This window comes from Sander vitreus, chromosome 14 (assembly GCF_031162955.1).
Source record: "Sander vitreus isolate 19-12246 chromosome 14, sanVit1, whole genome shotgun sequence".
Taxonomy (NCBI): Eukaryota; Metazoa; Chordata; class Actinopteri; order Perciformes; family Percidae; genus Sander; species Sander vitreus.
The window spans coordinates 5,966,506-5,990,930 of record NC_135868.1 but is presented as its reverse complement, the minus strand read 5'-3'; the positions used below and the strand labels follow the sequence as shown (position 1 = coordinate 5,990,930).

Genomic DNA, 24,425 nt, shown 5'->3' with positions numbered 1-24,425 from the left:
TGAACAGAAAATGACAATATACATTTTTATGTAAATCCTGAGTGGTACTAATAATGTAATAAACTACAGTACATCAATATTCACCTCTGCCCTGTATCAAAATGATGGATTAATAAATTATTTGGTGCAAATGATGGATTTTGTCTGTCTCTAATCTCTGTTCAAGTCTTAAAAAACTAGATCTTGGACTTTTTTTTTTTTTAAAAGACCAACAGAAGCTACGCAGGTTTAGGCCTGATTTTGAACTGCGCAGGTTAAAGAGCATCTGCAGGGTCTAAATGCTCAAAGAAAACAGCAACATTAATGCTATTAATTGGCAATACATAAATATTGCAATGCTGCAAAGAAACTACAACTACAGATGCCAGGATCCAACTTTTTCTTTCCCCGATACCACAACTCAGGATATCTGCTGATACCAAGTACTAATATGATGCCAGACCCTCTTTTATCCAGATTTAAAAATCAGTATACCTCACTGTGTGTGTAACACATCAGAACAATTGTATCGTGTAATGTGTTAGGTAACATGAGGCCAAGGATTGCTATGACCTCCCCCCCCACGATGTAATGAATGGAACTACTAGTGGAAACACTGACATTTGTATTAACCTGCCAAAGAATTAATTATTTTTTGTAGTGGCGTTCAGTCACATCATTAAAGGCGGTATTGCTGCATTCGTAGCTACAACTACAAATGTCGGTTAAAACAGTGGTGTGATCTGTGAGATCATCAACCAGCTGGGGAGACGATTACAAAATGATTTGAATTAAATAAATAAGAATAGACAATTTATTTAGTTTAAGAACTAAGTCAAAATCCAAATCAGCAACCCAGAGGCTGTATAAAAACATATTTTATTTATCAAAAATTAAGAAGAAAGATTTCACAGTGAATGATGGATCACTCCTCTGCATATATGAGGCCCGATATATCGTAGCTACATTCCAGGACTAGCCTACATTTTCGTGAAATCAAAATGGCTTTTTACCCCCAAAATATAATTTTAATCTGTGGTACAATTAAATAAAAATGGGATTCGGGAGGAAAAAAGTTGAGAAATTATCCTTCGACAAAAGACTTCTATCAACTGTAACAGTGCTCAATTACAGAGGGACCAGCCAGACAACTAGTTATAATAAACAATCCCTCCAGAAAAACGTGGTTATGCGATCGCATAGTTCAATGCATAATCAGCCAAAGTCCGCATATTTATGCGGGGGCCGTTTTTTTTTCCAAATACGCTGCACTTTCGCCGCATAAATTGCTGATTTCTGCGCAGAATATGCGGGGCTTGCATGATTTCATAATCCCCGCATTTACATTGCAAAAAAGTCACATATATCTTAGCAGAAAGTTGAAAAATGTTGCGTTTACTTCACACAAGAGCAGCCATTTTCCCGTTGCCATGGGAACGTTATGAAGTGACGTTATGAAGCGACGTAATTACGCGACGTGAACATCATTGAAAAGCTGCAAACCCCGCGATGAAGCCACGATGAAACCGCAGTTTTTGAAAGTTCCCGCAATTTCATCGCATAAAATTACATAAATATCCTGCATATTCCATCGCATTTTTTAAGAAAATGTGCCGCATAATCAAGGATTTTTGCCTGCAACAATCACAAAAAAAAACTCCGCATTTTTCTGGAAGGACTGAATAAAGGACGCATTACATACTGCTCGTCACACAAATAAACTCAAATGCTGAAGATCTTAAGTGCAACACTATATTTAACAACTAGAAAAAATAAACTTTATTCTAAATAAATTATAACTAATGCTAAATGTATCTGAACATGCAGTGTATCGACAGGAGGGGACAGAAATGTAATAGCTGCCCCAACAACTCTGGAACATATTTTGTATCAAAGTGAATCATTGCAGGTCAGACTAACATTTCCTTCTAGTCATTACACTCAGGTGTTCAGGATCCTTAACTCGGCCAGGTTTGGTTAAACAAAAGAAAATGGCATTTATGGTTTGACTTTTGTTTGGATTTACACAAATAATTACTGTGGGGAGTTGTGATTTGGGCTAGGCTTAAACTGTGGGGTAAATAAAAGTAGTTATTGTAGCCGGGCAGAGGCAAAGGTCAGTGTCATTGGGACACAACTCTGTTTGAGATGCATTGAACGAGCTACTTCAATCCTAACTTCCGTTCTCTCTCTCTCTCTTTTTAGCTATCTGGAAAACTATCCAGCTATCCCGCAGCTGACAAAAGTCTGAATAAAAAATAGAAACGTACTTTATTAGAAACCTGAAAATAGAAATACGTTTTGAGGGGAAACATAAAAAGAAAACATTAAAAAACATCAGGCTCCAATGTCACTGCTGCGGTCCACACATCTTGCTGACAGCGGAGTACAAACCACCGCACAGCTCAGCATCAATGCATCATAAATAGAGAGTAAAACAAAGTCCTCTCAAAATACCTTTATACAAACCACTACCTCCACTCTCTCCTTTATGAAAAGAAATGCATCTATAATATAGAAATGTAAACAAACTGGCAGTGAGCTAACGAAGCCCTTGCCAAGTCGAGTGTCTGTGAAAACAAAGCTCCCCCGTCTGGGCCACGCGTCGGGCTGCACAGTACATGTTTTCAGGCACTGGATTCTTACCTAAATCACACTAACACAAGTTCAAGTTGAGGGACAGTCACCCCAAAATAAGTGTTTTTAGCTCTGCGTTCGGAGAAGCAAAAAAAACTCATTTCAATGCTATGACCAACTGAAACGTTGCACTGAAGGCAGGAAAACACGGCGACAGAGCGTTTGCCTGCTGGGATCGTCCCATAGTCATCTTTACCGCAAAGAGAGAGACTTCCGAGGTCAACATCAGCCAACGTTTCTCTGGTCAGACTAAAGGACAGCTGTATTCTCTAGGGAACACAGCAGAAGAAGAAGAGTCCTTGATTTTCCCAAAAGAAAAATTAAATTTTATATATATATATTTATATATATAAATCAATTGACATGAGGTACTAAATTCATAGTTGTTCCTGTCTTCCACAGCCAAGAATAGCATTGTATTTTGGAAAAATCATTTACTGTTAAGATCATATTTATAACAGAAATTTCACAATTGTTTGGAGAAAAGAAAAAAAAGTATTGACACTTTTTTTCCCCCTTCTTCTTACAAGCCAGCAGACAAAGACAGTCCTTTAGAAACGCGTCCTCTCAGGAGACCTGTCCCAGAATCCAGGAGAGACGTGGAAGAGTCTCGGAGTTCAGTGAGTAGGTCAGAGGTAAAAAGGTTATTCTGAGTCTGACAGGACGATGATCTCATCAGGGTCACACTGGGTGGCCACGTTGACCTACACACACACACACACACACACACACACACACACATTTAATTTTATTCTTAATTTGAGGCAGTCTGGAGCACAATCATTGGCTGAAACACATTTTATCTCCAATTCTGTTTTTTTTCTTCCAAAAGGAAGCATATTCCGAGCTGTCCTCGCTGTGAAAAAGCTCCTTATTTGCTGTAAACTTTGGTGGAGAACGTCTACTTGTAGCAGGAAACAAGTTTTGGGTCGACAGGAAAATCAAATCTGCGTGAACATCAGTTTAAACTGATTTGTTTCTCTTTAAAAACAAACAAAAAGGAGGGGTATTTTTTGGGTGAGAAATCAGTAAAAAAAAAGAGCCTCAAGTGACAATGTGATGCAAGATAAGATTCTTACGGAAAATCACATTAGCTAATGTAGTTAGTGTAGAAACACCTGTATAACATACTGTGTCAACAACCTGAGGAATTATATATTTTATTAATATTATTCAGTTAAATACATTGTAACAGGATACACAAGGTTGTACACTAGATCAAGTCTAACTAATTAAGAGGTACGATTTTACAAATTGACACAATTGTAAAGTCAGGATCTGCACACCTGAAATGACCAGATTTAGGTTTTAAAAAGTTGTCCCTATGTGCGGAAATATGCCATTTATACCCAAAATTCCTTTTTCTCTGTGCCCCCACCTTGTTTTTCTTTGGAGGCGGTGTCGACTGTGAGCTACTGACTATTTCCTGGGTTGGTGTGTCTGCTCGTGTCGACTCTGCCTGCTGCGGAGAATCGCAGCTGAAAACGCCCATTTCCAGAGAGATATCCACCTCACTGAGGGGGCGGGGGGGACAATGGTTGGATGCAGAGTGGGGTGGAGGGAGAAAGAATTGGGAAGAGAATATAAGAGATAGAAAAAAAAAAAATCAACAAAAACCGAATATGGTACAAACAACTTTAAAATGTATCCAAAGCAACAGAACTATTAATCAAAGTGTACTATGGCTTTAACTAACATTTTATATGAGCCTCGACCTAGAATTGTTTTAGAGTGGTATTTAAAATTTGGATTTGCCATTTCTTGACTAAGGAGTACCAGACTAAGTTAAAGAAACTTTAAATCAACCTTTCAGTCTTTGCGTGTCAGAGTACGTGCACACAGCACTAGGTTGAGGGTGCTGAAACCAAACTAAAAAGAGAACCAAAAGTACATAATTTGGTGGAAATAAAAAAAATACAGATGTCTGGTTTCGTTAAATTGTGAAGGGATTGTTTTTGCTCTATAAAATAAATAAGTAGTTATATAATAAGTAATGTAATAAGTAAATAAGTAGTTATCTGGCTAGTCGCTGATTACCGAACAAATCCTTGTTTCCTCATTCCCTCCATTCTGCTACATCACACAATACACTGCGGTGTTTGCCTGGGCTACTACCTAAACAGCGACTGCTCATTTCTTTGTGTTCATTTTTTATCCTACAGTTTTGAAGCTGGTTGAAAAATATTTTGGCTGATTTTTTTCAGTTTACCAGCCATTAGTAGCTAGACCACAAAGTTAATTTTAGACCCTGTTTGCATTACTCATATTGCCATCACAATATCTTATAAATGTATGTTACGTATTGTCATGCAGCCAACAAAGCCTTACAGTACCTGTCATGGATGAGTGTGTGCTTTCGGGAGTTCCCTGGCGTTACTTCCCCCCTCTTCCTCTTCCTGCTCCTCGTGGCCTTGGGGCTGGGCGACGGCGAGGACGACGTTCCATTGGTAGTTTGTGTGTCACAGTTTTCTACGACGACTGGCGACAGGGGCAAAGACACTCCGTTGGCCGCTGCTGCGGAGACGGCGGCGGCAGAGTCCTTAGCAACGTTGCTGGTGCTTACCAGCACGACTGGAACATGATTGGAGGAATCCACGGGCTCCTCTGATCCTGCAGGTTTACCGTTAGACAACGGCGTCTGGCTGTCTGTCTGCACTGGCTCTGATTGGCTGGGGCTCTGTCTAGGGGAGGGCAGGGCCGACAGCGGAGGGATTAGAGACTCGCTGTCATCAGAAAGAGGACTGAGTCCACTTGTGACTGGCTCCTCGTCCTCATCTTTGGCGCTTCCTTCTTCCCCTGGAGACACGCTTCTCGTCTGCTGATCCGTCTGATCCTCCTTGTTGGTACCGTCACATGCTGGTTCCGCCTCGTTGCTGTCGTCTTCATTGTTCTCATCATCGTCTATAGAAAGGGGGAAATTAATGCAACGAATGAATGATTTTAACGATCAAGTGAGAGAAACTGCAACCGCATAACTCATAATGAATATATGCAGTAGGGCAGCACAATTAATCGCAATTTTATCGAAATCGCAATATGAACTAGAGCGATATCCAAATCGCAGGGGGGGTGCAATATTGGGTAAAGGCAAAATATGTGCCAAACCATTCTAAAATAAAGTATTGTGGTGCTGCAGAGACATCCGGGCCTACAAATCGTATCCTACAGACTAAAGAAAAAAATCTTTGTTTGGTACAGATCCTCGCAATTTTAAAAAAATATATTTTTCAATGAAAATGAGAATAATGATACAAAAATGATCATTCCCTCCAATATCGTGAATCATATCGCAATATCAGTCAAAATAATCGCAATTAGATATTTTCCTCATATCGTGCAGCCCTAATATGCAACAGAACTGCCCAGGAGATACTCATCATCACCACCAATGGAGACGTTCTAAATAAGACTCTTAATAACCCAATACCATCTAGAGAATCATATGTTCAAAACTAAACCAAAATATGTTTTAGAAACGTGCTGACATTTTTTACCAGGGGCAGGAAAACCAACACTAGATTTACCATCAAAGAAATAAAAAAAAAAAAGAATGATTAACTCTGCTCTGACCTAGTCCATCCTGCTGCGTGCTGGCCTGGATTTCTTCCTCGATGTCTGGGTCTGATGATTCATCTTCTTCATCGTCATCCTCCTCCTCTTCTTCTTCTTCTTCTTCTTCTTCTTCTTCTTCCTCCTCCTCCTCCTCCTCCGCCACTCCGTTCACCACTTTTTTTCCTTCTCCACTTTCTGATTTGTGCGCCTGGAAAATACGGCGCGGGAAGGTCGGACAGGAGCGGATAGCCAGGGAGAGAGGGAGAGAGTGTGAAAAATGGAACAAGAACGAAAAAAGAAGAAACTAAATAACAGGTCAGGTCATACATTAATATTCATAGCATACATCACGTTCTGGTGTTAGGTGGAACTAAATAATGCTGCACTTCAATTTCCTGTTTTCCAGGAGAGAAAAAAAAAAAGTTGTACGAGTTTTATCCAACAGCTGACCATTTTCCAAAAAATTATTGTTTCTTTTTTTCCTATCGTGTTTTTCCTTCATCTTCAAGGCAGCTACTGGTTTACATTTATTTCTGAGAGGTATGATTTATATATAAATTATACAATATTGTTGAGAGGGAATGCAGTTGAAAAGCTCAGATGGATCAAACTATTCTGCCACTACGGTGGAAGAATGTTTCGAGTGAAAGATCTGTCATTTAAGACAGATTCATACAGGAATAAGAAACCCAAAAACATGAAATGTGCTGAAAGCAGAAGATGCCTGTGATGGCTTTCCTCTCATACCTCTTTCTCCTTGCTGTCTTTCTCCAGTCGTTTGGCCCGTTCGTGCTCCTCCGTGTCATCTTGTTTGACGGCAAACTTAGTGATGACCTCTTCCAGACGGGACAGAGCCACTTCTCTATTCCCCCGAAGCTTTCGCAGCAGTGACGGGTCCACCAGAGCCGGGTCCGTGGCTTTAGAGGGTGGTGGAGAAAAGAGAGGAGAGCAAAGAGTGAGTAAAAGAAAAAGTGATATCACTAAATTCCCGAGGGAATGTCTGTCTGTGTTTTGGCCTGTGTGTTGGTATCAGCTGCCCATTCTGACAGCCGGGCCGGCTTGCCGGGGTTATCACAGCTACAAGGGACAAGCGTTTTCAGTCATTTCAACATTTGTGTACTCGCATTGAATTTTATAGAGCAACGTTACTTGAGTTAGTTACTCGCAAAAACATTTGACAGCAAGTAAAGTGATCCTGACTAACGCCGCCAGGCTAACCCTGCTAACTGCTAACGTTACCGGAGGACCAGGCAAGTGAGCCACGGCGGTTTACAACGTGTAGCCTGTCAACAAACGTAATTTTAGGCCAAGAAAGGGTGGCTGTAAATCTGTAGAGAGGACCGGGAGTTTTGCTGTTTTTAGAGGTTGTTTCCGTAATTTTAAGCCGAGGAAGTGTGTCTGTCAGTGGGGTAGAGAGGACGGGGAGGTAGTGATGTTTTTAGCGGCTGTTGCCATAATTTTAAGCCAAGAAGGTGTCTTGTCATTCGGGAGGGAGGACAGCGAGGTAGGGGTGTTTTTAGTGGTGTTTGCCAGAATTTTAGTCAGAGAAAGTGAGTTTGCCAGTTGGGTAGAGAGGACAGGGGGGTAGTTGTGTTTTTAGCGGCTGTTGTCGTAATTTTAAGCCGAAGAAGTGTGGCTGTCAGTCAGGTAGAAAGGACGGCGAGGTGATGATGTTTTAGCGGCTGCTGCCGTAATTTGAAGCCGAGAATGGGTGGTTGTCAGTCGTGTACAGAGCTCCGCGTGAGCACAGGCTTTTATGACCGTCAACATAGCCAGCATCTAACGTTAGCTACTCCGCTGTGCTGTGGAGTAACGTCTGACTATGTGAGACTAGCGTCTGGCAACATGGATGCTGTGTTCTCAACCTGGCAACCTCCGTGAAATTCGAGTCTGGGGAGGAGGGGGCGGGGGAGACGACTCTGTCCAGTATTTTGAATTTGGACTGCAATAACTATTTTAAACGCTAGCTGTAAGTATTACATATTGGACCTTTAACAGTTATGTTACATCATTTTTTACATTTTTGTATACAGGCTTTTGTATACTACCCGAAAGTATCCAAAAGTTGGTTAAATAAGAGAGCCAATGACTTAAGTGAAGAAGGGTTGTTAATCATTGCATTTATATAAAAGTAATTTATGGCACAGTGAGGAACTAAAAATGAGTAGCTGCAGTTTCAGCCTACAGCATCTCTCTCTGTTGAAAATCTTTTTGGTATGATTCTGTGTTAAATTGTTGTTTCTATTAGTTGGAAGTAATTGCAGTTTTAAATGTATGACAGGCAAAAAAAAAGGGTCAACTATAAACACTTTTAAACCCTTAAATAACTGACCTTAAAAAGGTCTGTTCTCGTATGTTCAAACCAGAAAAAAATAGAGGTTTCTTTTTGGTGTACCAACTATGCATTTGTGTTGATAACCTTAATATCTCAGACCAACGGTCTGGTGATTTTCCGCAGGGTTGTGCGGCGGGGGATTATCTATTAAACGGCCCGTTTGTTCTGTTGTGTTATTTAACACCCCCCCCCAACAAAGCACAAGTAGACTTAATATTTCACAATTACTGTTTTCCGTCAGATCGTTTATAGATAAATACGTTTCCGACCGCAGCTTTATTTCACAGGAGAGAGAGAAAGAAAAGAGACGAGCGAGACATAGCGAGTGCTTTGTTGTTGCAGGAAACATTCAGCTATTACACAAACTCTCGGGCAGTTCAGTGCTTGTGTTTCGTTTTTTACCTTCATAGTGTTTTAAACTTTTGTGTGGCAGCGATAGAGGCAGTGATGTTTCCTGTTTACTGTACGGGATTCTCACACCGCCTCAAACCATAGCTCAAAACACAAATACAAGTCTGATCTCTGGTTACATGATTGGTCACCGCAGCGTGCCGTGGGGTTGCATTTCTCCAGAAGTTGAGTCGGTCTCAACTTTTCGCCATAGGCCCGCTGTGGTTTTTTGAGTGTCCTCCATGCGGCAACCCCCGGCCGCAGCCTAAATGCACTTCCCCAATTTAAAATGAATGGAAAGCCCTGTGTTTTTGCCGGACCGTCGGACGGCTGACTCAGGCAGTCTGAACGCGGCCTTACCAGGCTTGTAGGAGTCAGTGAGGCGCGAGCCAAAGTTGTACACCAGGTCTAGGTGACGTCTCTCCTGGATTTTGCTCCCGGTCTCCCTGAAAGCCTCCTGGGCGTACTGGTTCAACTGTTTTCGGCTCAGGGACAGATTGTAGCGCTCATTGGCACGCAGCACCTGCTGGAGGATGTCTGGGTAATCTGGAGGGTTCCTCAGCGCCTCAGGACTGTTGATGAAACGCTCAATCTGACACGAGGAAGGAATGTGGGATATAGGAAATATCAGGATCATATCAAATTCCCCCACATAAACAAGTTTGTACTGTGCTCTGGGTGTTTTTGTAAACCTGAATAAAAAGTTCTAATAATCCGGTTCATGCGAGATCAAGGTTAGAAAATTAACATTCAATACCAAGGGGCAAGATTGACACCAACATGGAGCTTAAAATCTTTTGATTTCATTAAAGATAAATTAGCTAACACCATAACAAAACCTGCATTTTATTATATTCAAGCATATGAGACGAACGGACAGCACTGTGAGTGAGTGAGAGGTGGCGGTGCTATGTGGGCACTGAAGCAGTGTGTGTGTGTGTGTGTGTGTGTGTGTGTGTGTGTGTGTGTGTGTGTGAACTCGATGTTGGAGAGAAGAGAGTAACGATAGTGCAGACAATGAGGATGTAAACCGTTTCATAATATGTATGTATCGCAATATTGATATTTTTGACAACACTACTCCACACCAAGAAGTGCTCATGATATGCCTGAGAGGGTTAGAGGACAATACTTATATCTACTATGATATATATTTATATGGGGTTACAGTAACCCTACAGGAATTATATTGTAATTGTATAATTATTGTAATCTTGTGTTCATGTTGAGAGTCAGACGTGCAGTTAGTTCTGGAGTTTGGAGCAGGGCTTAGATAAAACCACCCAGTCACACGATTAGTAAACACAAAGTTTTAGCCAGCTTGTTACTTCCCAGGACACAAACAGTTCAAACAACTAGCTCACCTTCCTGTTGATCTCAGGATAACGAGTGCTGTTGTAGTGGATCTTCTGCTCAATGACTCGGCCTGTTAGCGTGCTGCAGTTCTTCAGTTCACACAGCTTTTCATAAATCTTCATCATCTGGAAGAAGAGAAGGATAGGGCAAAAGAAGAGGTGTGACTAGGTGTCACACAAACTGGCATAATGGTTGTTTTTACAGCTTTGGGCAGTGTTTATAACCAGTGGAGCCCCACGCTGCATCAGATTCCAGTCTAACCTTGCGTTTGAGCTTGTGTTCCTGGATGTATAGGGAGTCCTCAGTTCCCAGGTCGTCTAAACTCAGCTCAGCCTGCTGCAGGCGGCAGATCTCGTCATTGTACACCTTCAGTAGGTTCTCCAGGTACGCTATCTGTGAGAAATTGAGGAGCAAGTTGAGAAAAGACATGAAGGGTTAGGCGTGTTTGCCTAGAGAGATAAGTTTAGGCGTATAATAACCCTGGTTGTTCTTTACAGTCTTAAGTTGTACGTCAAAAATTATACAAAAATGAGTCGTAATGGGTTAAAGGTGCTCTAAGCGATGTTGACTGATGTCACTTCTTGTTGACGTTCGAAGTATTGTCAAACAAAATGGAGACTAGCTCGTCCCTCCCTCCTCCTCATCCCATCCCATCCCCCTCCCTTCCGTGCACTAACCCCCCAACCCCCACCCCCAAATCATCCTTGTCGGTTACTGGCTGGAACACTGTTTGTTAGGTTTCGTGGTGCAGGTTGACGCAGTTTGTTTTTGTTGCCGTTTGTGGAGCCTGAACACTTAATTAACACTAGGGATGTAACGATTACCGGTGGAATGGTAAACCACGATAAAAATGTTGACGATAACAATTGCCGTTTTCATTTAAAAATATCATTATCGCGGTGGAAACCGCGTGTTTAATCCTTCCCAGCTTCATCCGAGTCTCCTGAAGTTGCCGCGCAGGCGCACGGCGTAGCCTCCAACGTGCGTTTCCTGAAGTTGGAATCATAGCGGAAGGAGGAGATGACACCTTTGATGTTAAAAGTTGCACTTTTGATAAGGTTTTGCCTATACTTTTGTAATATAATAAACACTGTTACACTTTTTTGAAACTATGTCAGCTAGTGTTGGCCTATCAGTGCTTTCTGAACATATTGAACACACTTTTAAAAATGCCGCGATAATACCGAAAACCGGGATAATTTTGGTCACTATAACCGTGAGGTTAAATTGTCATACTGTTACATCCCTAATTAACACTGAGGGAACTTTAGAAAAGTGACATACAAATAACAGTTTTAATTATAAGAATCAGCAGCGTTATTTAAAGATCATTATCAGCCAAAAACAATACTAATCACATTTAGTAGTGTTCAACACTTACCTGTTTCCTGGATGCCCTCTTTGCCTTTTTCTCTGCTTCCTCATTAATGCCATCCTGCAGCCCTGAGGTGGAAGGCTTATCCTCCGCTGTCGTATTCACTCCTTCCTCTTCCTCATCCCTCTTAACTTCAGCCTTGTCTTCCCCTTTGAGCGCAACAAAGACAGAACTTGATGATGAGGTAGAGGGCCCGGGGTTAACCTTGGTGAGGGTCAGCCTCCGCTTGGCTGCATGCTGCTTGAGTGCAGTGCACAGTTCACTGATATAGACAAAGGTTTTGGAATGGTTGGCTTGGGCGCGAGTCAAACATCGCCCCAAGGTGTTCCTGAATTCCACGGATGTCAGATAGTCAGGGGAGGCCTTGGTGTGTTTGGTTTGGAGGAAGGTCAAGACCTCGGGGCACGTCTGGGTGAGAGCTGAGCAGTGTTCCACAAACTAGGAGAAAAAGAAAACACGGAGGATGAGAAGGCAAGGTGACAGAGCTGGGACACAGGGAGACAACCAAATAATAATAAGTACACACACACACACACACACACACACACACACACACACACACACACACACACAAACAAACAAACAAACAAACACAAACACACACAGTGATTCAGGTGTTTCCAGTTCACACCCAGTTACAATGTATTGTCAATATAATTACAACTCTCTGGTATTATGACCATTGTCAATAGTTAACATGTACGTGTGCACATCTACAAATACTTTATGGGGTCAGGTGCTGCTGGGTACAAATATCAATGTAATGGAGCGCAAAAGGTATTAGCACACTGGAATAGTTTCATGACTTCTTCAAAACAAAGCTTTTAATTCCAGCGTGTATATTCATTTTGATGTCATACAGAAAATAACAAAGCTACCAGCCAAAGGAAAATATACTTTGGACATGTATATTTTGTCTAGTGTTTAACCAGTGTTTCAGCAGAAAACCAACTATAATTTCGTCATATTTCTAAATAATAATCTTTTTGAAGAGTACAAAAACACGCCCCTTAATATAAGCTCACCTCAGCGAACAACTTTTGATTCTCTGCCTGCAGAACATGAGTCAGCTTCTTCGCTGAGGCAAAAGGGGACTGGGTAATGTGGGTAGGGGCAGGCTGTGGAGCTTTGATCGGTGAGACATGTTTGGCTTGATGCTTAGAGGACGAGGCGGAGGTGGAGGCAGCACAGGAGGGTTGATGACTCTCCTCTTCGTCGTCATCATCAAGGACTATGATCTTATCCGCCATCCAGGAAGGGGCAACTGCCATCCAAAAACGATGGTGCTTTCTGCTTTCAGAAAAATACAAACGGGGAGAATGTCGATCAGGCCTGAACTGAAAGATCAAGATGTCAAAGAAGCAGTAGGAAATCTAACAATATGAAATTGGCAGTGTTCTGGTGAAACATGAGTGATGCTGTGTGTTCAATGATGACCAACCACTAATATTTTGTTTTAATAATCTAAATCTACTGGTAACTAAAGCTGTCATTAAATGTAGTGGAGTAAAAAGAAACAATATTGGATTTCAAGATGAAGTGTAAAGTAGCATATCATTGAAATACTCAATACATGCACCTCAACTTGTATTTAAGTACAGTAAAGTTACTTAAGTAACGATATTATTTCTAGTATTACTTACGTTAAACCAAGAGTTCCCATACTTCCCACACATGTTACTCCCCGGTATTAACACTCTGAAACACGGCCATATGCTTGGGAATTTAGCCATGATGATCTAATACTGCTCCTTAATTCATGTTATGATGTCTGTGGTTTCAGAAATGAAACTAACAGGCAGGCATCAATAAGGGAAATGGAATAGCGACACGATCGAAGCTTGATAAAAGTAAAAAAGGCCACGTAAGTGAAACTTATTGTGGCAATAAACCCTGTTTCTGATTCTGGCAACGTTAACAGATAGGGTAACATTAACTTACAGTTGGCAAATTAGCTAGACAAAAGCAATCGTTAAGAAAGTAAGGTTTGCACTATCACACATTATGGCGCACTCACTCACACATACCCACCTCTTGTTTATCAGCTGCTTATCGTGACGACAAGAGAGGATAATGTTCCACCACGATGCACCATTAAAATTATGTTCTACTTAGCTGACGTTAGCATTAGCTGGCTAGTTAGCATTGTGACCGAAAAGTAAGCGAAGTAAGAAAATAACGAGACATAAGAAAAACCCGCATGTTGTTTTTTTATGACATAACTTACTAGACAAACAAATCCGCGGTACCGTTTAACCCCGTACTTTCAATCGCGCAGACTTTCTGTCTACCAAACGATGCTGTTAAACTTCGCTATGCTATCGAGTGGTGACCGAAACCTCTTTGTCGAAAGTGTACCCGCTAAAGTCATATCAGCACCAATGCCTCTTCTGATTGGTTGACAGATGGCTTACAGTCAGTAATGTCGTTAGCCATTGGGTGACTTGCTCTTCTTTTTCTTTGGGTTGTAACGGCGGCTGGCAAACCCTATTATAGGTGCATTACCGCCTACTACTGTACTGGAGACCAGAACATAGAAATATACATTAAAGTGGCAAGTTTTGAGATTTCAGTTTGAGTGAAAACAGTGGAATTGAACTTGTTCGCGTTCAGCAGTCTGGAGCACAGCAAAAGAATGCATCTCATTATATTTCTATAGTCTGGAGTCTTGTTGTTGATACACGAGCTTCAAGTTTTCAGAATTGTGTGCATAGTTTTATTTTATCCATGTCGTTTTATTCTGTGAATGACAACAGAAGTCACGCTTAGCTTGAGTTTTACTATGTCTGATAATCAGATACAGTTCAATTCCAGAAACCTTCTGTCATGAAATAACAATTTCGCCAAAGCATCAAAACACAATTTGTCCAACTATTCGGACAGTACACAATAACAGTAGCTAACCTGAACATTACCACATCAGGATCATTTATATTAATTATATACCGGTATATAGTATATCTTGTGTAATTGTGTGTGTGTGAGTATGTTTATACCAGTGGTCCCTTTGTATGTTATTACTCTCAAACTTTGCATTATGGTCATTAAGAAGAGTTGTATTTAGAACCATTTAGAAGTTAAAAAAAACACACAGCCATTACAGTCTGGTAAATACTTCCATGTACAGTACATCAATCTAAGAAGACACCTTTTCCGCATAATGCTATAAAAAAAATTATATTCTGGTATTATTTTAGTGTTATTTTCCAACAATGTGGCAAACTGGAGGCAGCATGTTTCTAAAAATGTTTTTATTTCACTTCAAATGCATTCAGAACTTTTTTTTTTTTTTTTCCTGCAGTAGAACTATGTGCTTTGTTTGTGCCAACTTCCTTCACATATTTATTTAAGTTTAATTTTGCATTACAGGCTGTTAGAGAATCATTACTACCAAAATGTAATGAGAGTAAAACCATGACACACAAACACACATTTAACAAAAGAATGTCAGAATATACATAAATTATATTCTCTGTATTTACAAAAACAGGATTCAGCTCATGGGTTTGGACAGTTGAGTCTAATATTAATTTTACTGTCCTGGGTCATAAACAATAAACTTATTCTTTCTCTTTCTTAAACACACACGCATAAACAAAAGGGCTCATCTCTGCTCCTCAAAGATTTAAATATTTGGCTTGTACACGTAAGAGGAGCATCAAATGGAAGCAATAGCGTTTCCAACTTGAAGCTGATATTTATTCACATTACCATTTCAGAATTGCTCAAAGTTTCAGGTCATTTTCCAGTGTCCATGACAAGATACAGTATGTACACAGTGGGAGCCCAAAATGATATAACAAGCTATATCGCTATAAAGTAAAAGAAATATCCCAACAAACATGTTTAGACTGAGAAGAAGCCAGCAAAACAGTATGGATATCCCTACATTTTATTACTATTTGAGCAAAATAGTGAAAATAACCTCTAACGCAAACAAGCTTCTCTCTGGATCTGTGGAGTAAAAAAAACGACTCAAAAACCCCATCCAAGATACCAAAACAGACAGGGTTGCTGGTTCGGTATCCCACCACAGCAGCTGACTTCATCATTCTTTACTTGTCTTTCTATAAGTGGAAAAAGTGGAAAGTAAGTATTAAGAGGAGACATGCAAAAAAAACAAGAGCAGCTTCAGGGTTATAAATGGAAGTGGACACAGAAGTTGTACATTTATGTACAAAGATTCAGAATTATAAATTGTGTAGTATTTGAAATAGTAACTTTACCTTGTCTTGTTGACCAGCCTCATTGGAGCCTGTGTACAGTGAACAGACAAAAACAGTCATATACAGAAATGAAAACTAAATTGAAATATCTTAACGTATCTTCTTTAAATCGTAGTCAGTGTTTAAGGCACAGCATTCATCAAGTACTGTATGTTTTAAAAAAAATCTTATTTAGTCCTAATGGTGAGATAGTATTGATCCTTCTTGCAGTTTCTTTCAAATTATTATTATTACTGTCAGTAAACAAGGCATTTCTTCTGGATTATTTGTTACCTGAGCCGGTGCAGGTCCAAGAGACAAACTTGATAAGACCGTAGAGCACTAGCGCTACGCCGACCATTGCCATTGAGTCCTCAATAGAGGGAGTACTGAACCCTGAAAAGAAAAAAGAATAAAATTCATAATTGATACCCATTTATATGACTTGCATTTTTGTTGACAAGCTTTATGAAAATAATTAATTTAACCTTCAAGCCATTAATACTCCAGCTCTGTGTCATCTTAGTTTTTTTTTTTTTTTTTTTTATTAAATCAGCTAAATATCTCTTATGTCCATTCATATGAGTATGATTTTTACTGGCTCACAGCATAAAATGGCAATAATCAACGAGTAACAGTCCCTCTACAGCATATGTCAGAAAAGACATACATGTATGTATTTTAGGTTTTCCAAAGTATCATATGTAATCAAATGCAGGGGTAGTTAATATGAAATTTTAACTTAATTAGATACTCAAACAGGTAGAGACTTTTATTGAACGTTGAAAAAAGTTCAACCCATTCAAACCCCATTACCAAGATCTTGATAAACGACAACACATTTCTTCCACATTACCAATGGCGTTGAGGGTCACGCTGGCCTGTCGTGTGCCTCCGAGATGGACAGCCACACAGGTGATCTCCCCTCCTCTGCCCAGGTCCAGCTTAGTCGGGTCAAGCTCCAGTCGGCTGCTCTGGCTATATGTCCCATCCCAGGCCTGCCTGTGGCCCGTAACGCTGCCTGATCCCAGAGGGCTGGACTTCCCATCTGCGCCTTTTAACTCCCAACTCAGTTCCAGGGAGAGGGGGGCAAAGCCGGACGCCTCGCACTCAACGGTCAAAGTCTGGCCAGGAACAGTGAGGGGCAGAGGGGAGGGGTGGATGGAGAGGGATGGAGGTTCTGGGTAAAAGGCAAAAAGGGTAAAAGAGCAAATAAAAGAGGAAGACAATGAGAGAAAGTTCATATAATAATCTGTAGTTTCCCAATTATATTTTACAATAATTAGTTTGTTTCAGTGTTGTTTGACAGCAGATACTAAACAATAGCAGGCTATATGTGACAGTGCATGAATGCTAACAAGGACAGGAACTGATTAATGATGCACTTGAGCACATTTCCTCCGTGTAGCATAATTTCTCGACTCGAGCAATGCTTTAGAGAGTGAACATTCTCTGACAGCAGGGGACCAGGGTTAGAAAAATAATTTTACAATTACCATTTTAAAACATGCTTTTCTTAAAACACACAACACAAAGTCAAATCTTTTCCCTCACCTACAACCTCAAACGCCACTGCCACCTGAGCCACAAGGTACGGCAGGTACACCGTACAAATATACATCCCGGAGTGATGCACTTTAGCCTCCTGCAGGATCAGAGACGCATTTCCCTTCTTGTGCAAACCCTCAAAGTCCAGTGTGGCCCCTTCCTCTTGTGCATCAGCCAAGCGGTCCGTCTTGCCGTCGTAAGCCAGAACCAATCGTCCGTCGCCTCTGAACTGGTAGCGCCACTCTACGGCAAAACCCGATCCAGATAAAGGCGAGGAGGTGTCAACCCAGAAGCTGCAATCCAGCAGCACTGGTTCCCCGAGTCTGGACTGCACCGAGACCGTTTTACTGGTCACACTGAGAATTACTGAGGAGACACAGAGAGGAAGAGAGAGTCAAACTGTCACATATGACTGAGATGAGATCAACGTTTTTTTTCTACTTTTTCTGTGTCAATATAAAACATTACCATTGTGCTCTTTGGTTGCTGTGGGAGCACGCGTAATAGTGGAAATGGCCAGCTCTTCATTGAGGCCCCGAAGGGCAGTTGAAAACCAATCAGCTTGCAGGTATGTGGGGCTTAAGGCGGAGTCTGTGAGTGGAGCAACCCATTTGAGGGTGGAGGGCTGCGGCAGGAAGGGGTTGATCTCACACTGGGGCTTCTTGACAGATCCTCTGGGAGGGTTCAGAGAGCGCTGGCAGAGAGTGGCAGCCGGGTCTGAGGAAAGAGGAGTCAGAAGGGTAACATGGATACAGTGTTGTGGTATAAGTAGATCACAGATGCTCATTTTTCTTATATGTAAAAGAAATGGAATTTGACAAGAGAATGGTAGATTGATCTAAAGAGGGAGATGGTGAAGAGATAGATATTAGGCCTGATTAAAAAAGATTTGAAGAATTGAAATCACAATACTTTTTTTCTTTTCTGATAAATACCTAATCAATTATGCTGACAAATTAGTTTAGTTTAAGCCTGGGGAAAAAAGAAAAAATTAAAAACAGAACCCATATTTATTTTATTAATTTAAAAGAGAGATGTTTTAGATTGCATTTGTGAAGAACAGTCTTTCCTAACGTTAGGTTCCGGACCAGGAATGGGTCGCAGACCTGTTTTTCTTGGGTCAACAATCAGCAGGGTAAAATGCATAACAATGCTATGATTATGTGAATTTATTTTCCTAATTAAAATAGAAGAAGATTGTTGTTTTTTGCTACACTGGTCTGTTGAGCTCAGATTCTGTGTGCAGACCTGTCTCTGTTTCAATAACTATTGTAAGGGTATCCTTATACTGCGATCAGCCCCAAAAGTCATACTGGGGCTCAACCAGATGTGAATGTATGCAATTCAGAGAGACATCATGAACAAGTGCAACAATGCTCAGGTATAATAATGATTTTATGGACCAATAGCACTTACAGTAGGCTATATATCTGTGAAGGCTTATAATTTACCTTAAACTACTGCTGGCTCTGAAATGTTACACATTTGCATGCTTACTGTATACACACACACAACCGTGGTAAAGTTGGTTTTAAATCTGAACATTGGACAATGCACAAAGCTTCTTATTTAAAAAAAACATCCTTTAATTTTATCGAATTTTTATTAGACAAAAATTGCGCAAATTATGCCATGACCCTCTGGGGGTCCCCCACACATTTTAAGAAGATCGGCCATTAAGGGGCGCTGTAGCCAACGTAGACCAGTTTCGGCCCTTCTACTCAATCAATGTCAATGGGACATTTGCAAAGGCAACGTACCACAGACCTTGCGGCTCACACATGTCGATATTTACTGACGTTTGCCTCCTCACCGTTACGCTTTGGGTCCCACTTTCGCGTGCTCCCCGGGTCGTCGGGGGCTACTCACGACCCTGTCATAACTGCTTGCAGTTCTAGTTATTTATTGTTTTTCACACAGTGTACATTGAAACAATTCTTCTGGAACATGTACCATTCCGGTTGCTGGAGTGCAGAGATCTTGGAATCTACAAAGATAATAATAATAGAAATAATATATATAAAATAAAATAATAAAAATAATAACAAAATATTTTAAAAAAAAATCAAAGGATGCATAATAGATTTATAGCATTTTTTTAAATAAAAAAATAATAATAAAAAAAAATTAAAGGATGTTTTGTTTTTTTAAATAAGAAGCTTTGTGCAATGTGTAGGGGAGATGGCTGAGTTCAGCAAAAGTGGTTTGACATGAATAGGTCAAAATGGCAATCCGCATAATAGATTTTTCGAATGTGTTGACTATCCAATGTCCAATATAAAACCAACTTTACCACGGTACACACACAATGAACAACAGCATGTGGACAAACACTCGTACTTGCATGCAACATTATACAGAAAGCATTATTGCACACACTCATTCTCATTCACATCTACATACAATGTGTGGTTACACATCCTGTTCAGTGTGTCATTTTGAACTAACCGGTAATGAAGTAGACTCTGTCGGGGTTGATGTCGGATGGAGCCTGGTTAAAATCTGCACTGTGGCTGTGTGCGCCTTTTCTGATGTGAAGCAGGGATTTCTCCTGGCTCGTAGCTGCAGTTAAACCTCCTCCTCGACCAGCTTTCTCCTGCACAAACCAGCACTCCAACACTGGGCAGCTACTGCTGCAGGCTAGACAACAGATTAAACAAGGAATTAAAAGTATTTAGGAAGAAAAAAAACATTGTGAAACAGGAGCATAACAATTAAACAATATTGTGATATTGTAGTAGATAGAATTGCATATTCTTTAGTGGCAATACAACGGCATTCCCCTAATAATTACCAATTAATTAGAATTTTGTGTATCTAGTATTCTTCCAAAAACTTATAACAAAATGAATGTACTATAGTTGCATTAAATAAGGTTTATGGCAGTAGTTAAATACAAAATACACAAAGAATTATGACTGACGTTGAGTAAGAACTTGCAGGAATTAAACTGACAAATAAAAATGCAAGTAAAACTGTGATTCTTTTCGATGCAACAAATACGTTGTGGTTGACTGAGCGTTTCAGAGTCTTACTTTCATTTTTATTCTCTTGCTTTTTCATGTCAATGTTTGGACTTTAAACATGAATTCTGCAAAATGGGCAGTATTCTGTAAAAAAAAGTCTAAGAAGGTTCAGGCATGTTTTCCAATTTGTTTATTTATCTGTATTATTATGTTTATGTATTTTGGTTGTCTCACTATGAATTTACTGAGGTAAAGACACCGTGAGTTTGTTTCCACTGTTGATGCTGGGTGTAACAGTTTCGGCCATAAGAGTGTGCTACTGCAATAGACACTTCACACTAGAACTTGCGTATCGGCCGATAGCGATACCAATGTGTCATATATTACGACATTATGACATTATATTACACGACTAGATCCTATGCTAAATTCGGGATATATGTTTAATGAATTATCACATACAATAATAGCCTGAAATCTTAAGTTAAAGTTGGACTCGTTTTGCACACTGTGATCCTACATTGTCAAATTATAAAAGGAGACGCCTGTTTTATTTGGATTTTTCTGAAATTATTAATAAATATACTCCTAGTGCACTGCAGCCTACAACATCACTTCATTTATATTCTCAAAATTAGCTTAGTCATATGCACATTTAGGCTACATTAGGCTAACTAAGACCATTTTTTCTCCACAGAGTTTTCAATAGCCTAGGTTTACACGAGAAAAGGCGCATCCGTGCTACAGGTGCAGAAAAACTCAACTGAGCCTTTTTCGTGTATTTGGACAGCAGCATAGTTTAATAACAACAATCGTCAAATCGGTAACCTTACCTTTAATGAAGCAGATTACGGCAACCAGGGACAGTTTGTAGATTGTAGAGAAGTAAGTCATGATTGTATGTCTTCCCTTTGCTGTCAGGTTATGTTAGTAGGCTACTCTTTGCTGCGATGGCACGAACAAAGTAGAGCTTATTGTTGGTTTTCCCCTTCAACTCCGGGTTGATTTTAGTTTCACTTTCACTAAATCCGTCAAGTCAGCCAGAAAAAAATACACATTCCGGTCACAATTTCAAAATAAGTCGGCCGTAAGAGCGACGTCAAAACATAAGCTAGGCTAGACTATATGTGAAATTAAATTGACTGGAAACTCAAAGACAAACTCTTTATCAGAACTTGAAAGCAAACACTGCCTGAAATATTTAAACCGTAGCCTACAGAAGTTCTCCACTCTACAGGTAGATGGTAGATGGCGCCCTCTGCCGACAAAAAGGACCAGACTTGGTCTGAACCATAGATCTGAACTTGTGCCACTACCTTTATGTGTCCTTCCTTTGGTTCCTTGATCCATTAATCTACTAAAGTTGTCCTGCGATTTACCACAACTACGATTGTTTAAAGAGTGTGCACAGTTTAAATGCAAATCAACGTGTAGATGGACATGTGAGGATGCAAACTTTCAGGAGTATAGGCTGACTTTCAGAGGTCAGATGAGGACAAGAGAAACAGAAACAATGAACTGACTGTACTTGAATGGACCACTCACACATACAACCATTGTTTTAATCTACCTCTTAGCAAGATGATAAACTACCACCACTCAATTTAATAAAACACATCAATGTCCTGACCCCAGAGGGTAATACTTAGGTATATGCCCGGTTCTAAGCCGGTTGGGTAGCATGTGTTTAGTGCTTTTAACATATTTAGATTAAAATTTTTATGATAAGAACAAATTTTGCATTCAATATATTCCCCAAATATGCTATTTTCCTTTATATGGTGCAGTTTCTTGTACATTTAAAGCCAACTGGACACACTTTATTAATTACTTTTCAGTCTAACATCATTGAAGTTTTGCTATTGTTCATCTTTGATTATTTTTTTTGCAGAAAGTGTCTACTCTGACAACAGAGGAACGTGGCAACTAGGAGGACCAGAAGCTTTGATGGCCTTGCAGGAACCAAAATGTGCAAATTATACAAGGTCTGTGTCACACAAACACATAAACGAAACCTAATAGACTCATCACGTGATTTACCAGAAATGGTACAGAGGAACGTGCTGTTGCTGCCCAGTGGAGGAGCTCTAACACTGTTCCTGAATCCTGACAAAGTATAATATATATACAGCAGAAATAGAAACAGCAGGGTTTGGGTAGGTTGGTCAAGTTGCATTCTGGGAATGTTCTTCCTATATTCTTGTATCTTCTTTAAATTTCCATTGAGTAAAATAATAAGGTCTGTGTCTTAGGAATTGAATATTGAGGCCTAATGCATTATTAGTGGGAATGCTGATTCAACAGCATACACACCGGGTTGTTCACTCAATCGCCAGTTCTTTCAGTCCAGTTAGGTTTGGGTAAATTCTTTCTTCATATCCTCCACCAGTGAAAATTGTGGGAGCAGCTACTTATGTGCATGTAAAACAACTTCTTTAATCTAGTTTTAAACAGAGAATTTGGGTGTCCGCGGTGGTCTTAATGGTGTTTTGGAGGCTTAAAACTGTAACTCTAGATATTTGTTTTTGTGGGGGGTAGAAGAAGAACATTGAACACAATTGTCCACTGGTGAAGTTTAAACAGTTGAAGCTCCTCCAACACTAACTCTAGCATCACACTGTCTGTCCTGACTGCAGCACTAAGTCAAATTAGCAGGTACTTGTACTTAACTTGAGTTTTTCCATTTATTTCTTCTACCCCACTACATTTCAGAGGGAAATATTATACATTTGAACAGCTTTAGTTCATTTTCAGGTTAAGATTTTACATTTAAAAAACACATAGTTTTCTAAAATTCAACCCATTGTCAGAGATTAAACCTGTGGTTCAGAACCTTTTTGTTGGCCTGTGACACCTTTCAAAGAAGCAGTGTCTTCCCCTCAGTGGTTTTAACTTACTAACACGACCAACATTATAGCAGTTCTTCATCTCTTAACTTCTCAGATGGCGTCATTTAAATAGCTGTTCAAGGCTCACATAGATACATGTATCCAATATTGCAGAAAAAAGAATTAGAGAAAAGTCAAAAAAATACGATACAAACATGAAGCATAACTTTGCTTATTCTTTTCCCCTCTCCCATTTATCATCCCAGGACCCCCCAGACTTCTATTGTAACCCTATAGAGGGGGACCAACCTCTAGGTTGGGAACCACTGGATTAAAACTACTTACTCTACATTATGAAGTAGATAAACCACCTAAACATGGACCAGCTGCAACAGTAAAATGCTGCTTGCACATTAGTGATGCATCAGTACTAACAGACTTCAGAATCAGAAGGATTTCATTTTTTATTTTATATTTAGTAAGTAAGACTTACAAGGACTTGGCCTTGGTGGTTGGTGCGTATGTAAATATATTAAACATTAACATGAAATAAAAAATAAATACATAAACAAATATGTACAATATAACTTTTTAACATTAAAAAGAGGCTGGATTAGTGCACAATGTGCAACAATGTTGATGGATGTGCAAAAGTTCAGGATAAACTTGAAATGTCATATATATATATATATATATATATATATATATAAATATCAGTCACCAGGGCTATAGTGAGTATAGCTTTGATAGAATTTTGATTATTTTAATTAAGTATAGCATCTAAGTTCTTCTTCCACCACTGCTGATCAATTCTTTTAGTTTCATTTCTTCAGCTTTGATTACTCCATAGGTGTGTTCAGAACAAGTTGCAACATGAAACCTAGTATATACAACTTTGTTGTCTGTTGCTGTCTGGATAGCTTGGTACAGTATATTATGGTCAGGAAAGCTGAATGATCTGTAAAGGACATCTGTGTCTGTGTCCATGGTGAAGTTACTGTAAATAACATTATGAAAGCATATTGTAACATAATTGTGTTACAGTTATGCTGTCTTTACAAAACCTACACTTATTTGATGAAGTCACATTTATAGTCATAGTCATAATTATTATCCCATTGTGGTTATGTATGTATGTGTACATAAACCTTGTGCTGTTTGTCTCCTGTTCTTTGATAGTCTTCTGGCTTAAGTTTCACTTTCCACTACAAATCTTTGCTCTTTAATTCTACCCAGTAACTGATGACGTCAAAT

General features: G+C 39.8%; 2 protein-coding genes across 3 annotated transcripts; both read right to left on the bottom strand.

Annotated features, from left to right (window-relative positions):
* Positions 1-3,104: 3,104 nt before the first annotated feature.
* On the bottom strand, positions 3,105-13,999 carry daxx (death-domain associated protein). 2 transcript variants are annotated; one of them, XM_078266978.1, is made up of 11 exons: positions 13,656-13,999; positions 12,650-12,914; positions 11,631-12,062; positions 10,511-10,642; positions 10,258-10,374; positions 9,254-9,485; positions 6,916-7,085; positions 6,187-6,376; positions 4,950-5,517; positions 3,995-4,130; positions 3,105-3,320 (listed from the first exon to the last, which is right to left on the bottom strand). In XM_078266978.1, the coding sequence occupies exons 2-11, from the start codon at positions 12,893-12,895 to the stop codon at positions 3,261-3,263; spliced, it is 2,283 nt and encodes a 760-aa protein (XP_078123104.1). In that variant the 5' UTR covers positions 12,896-12,914; positions 13,656-13,999; the 3' UTR covers positions 3,105-3,260. The 2 variants fall into 2 exon arrangements, with proteins under 2 accessions (XP_078123104.1, XP_078123103.1); XM_078266977.1 differs by lacking the exon at positions 13,656-13,999 and adding an exon at positions 13,268-13,392.
* Positions 14,000-15,069: 1,070 nt separating this feature from the next.
* LOC144528426 (tapasin-like) lies at positions 15,070-21,546 on the bottom strand. Its single transcript, XM_078266980.1, has 8 exons — positions 21,177-21,546; positions 19,826-20,017; positions 17,846-18,094; positions 17,384-17,743; positions 16,686-17,009; positions 16,124-16,225; positions 15,851-15,879; positions 15,070-15,691 (listed from the first exon to the last, which is right to left on the bottom strand). The coding sequence occupies exons 1-8, from the start codon at positions 21,235-21,237 to the stop codon at positions 15,680-15,682; spliced, it is 1,329 nt and encodes a 442-aa protein (XP_078123106.1). The 5' UTR covers positions 21,238-21,546; the 3' UTR covers positions 15,070-15,679.
* Positions 21,547-24,425: the final 2,879 nt, after the last annotated feature.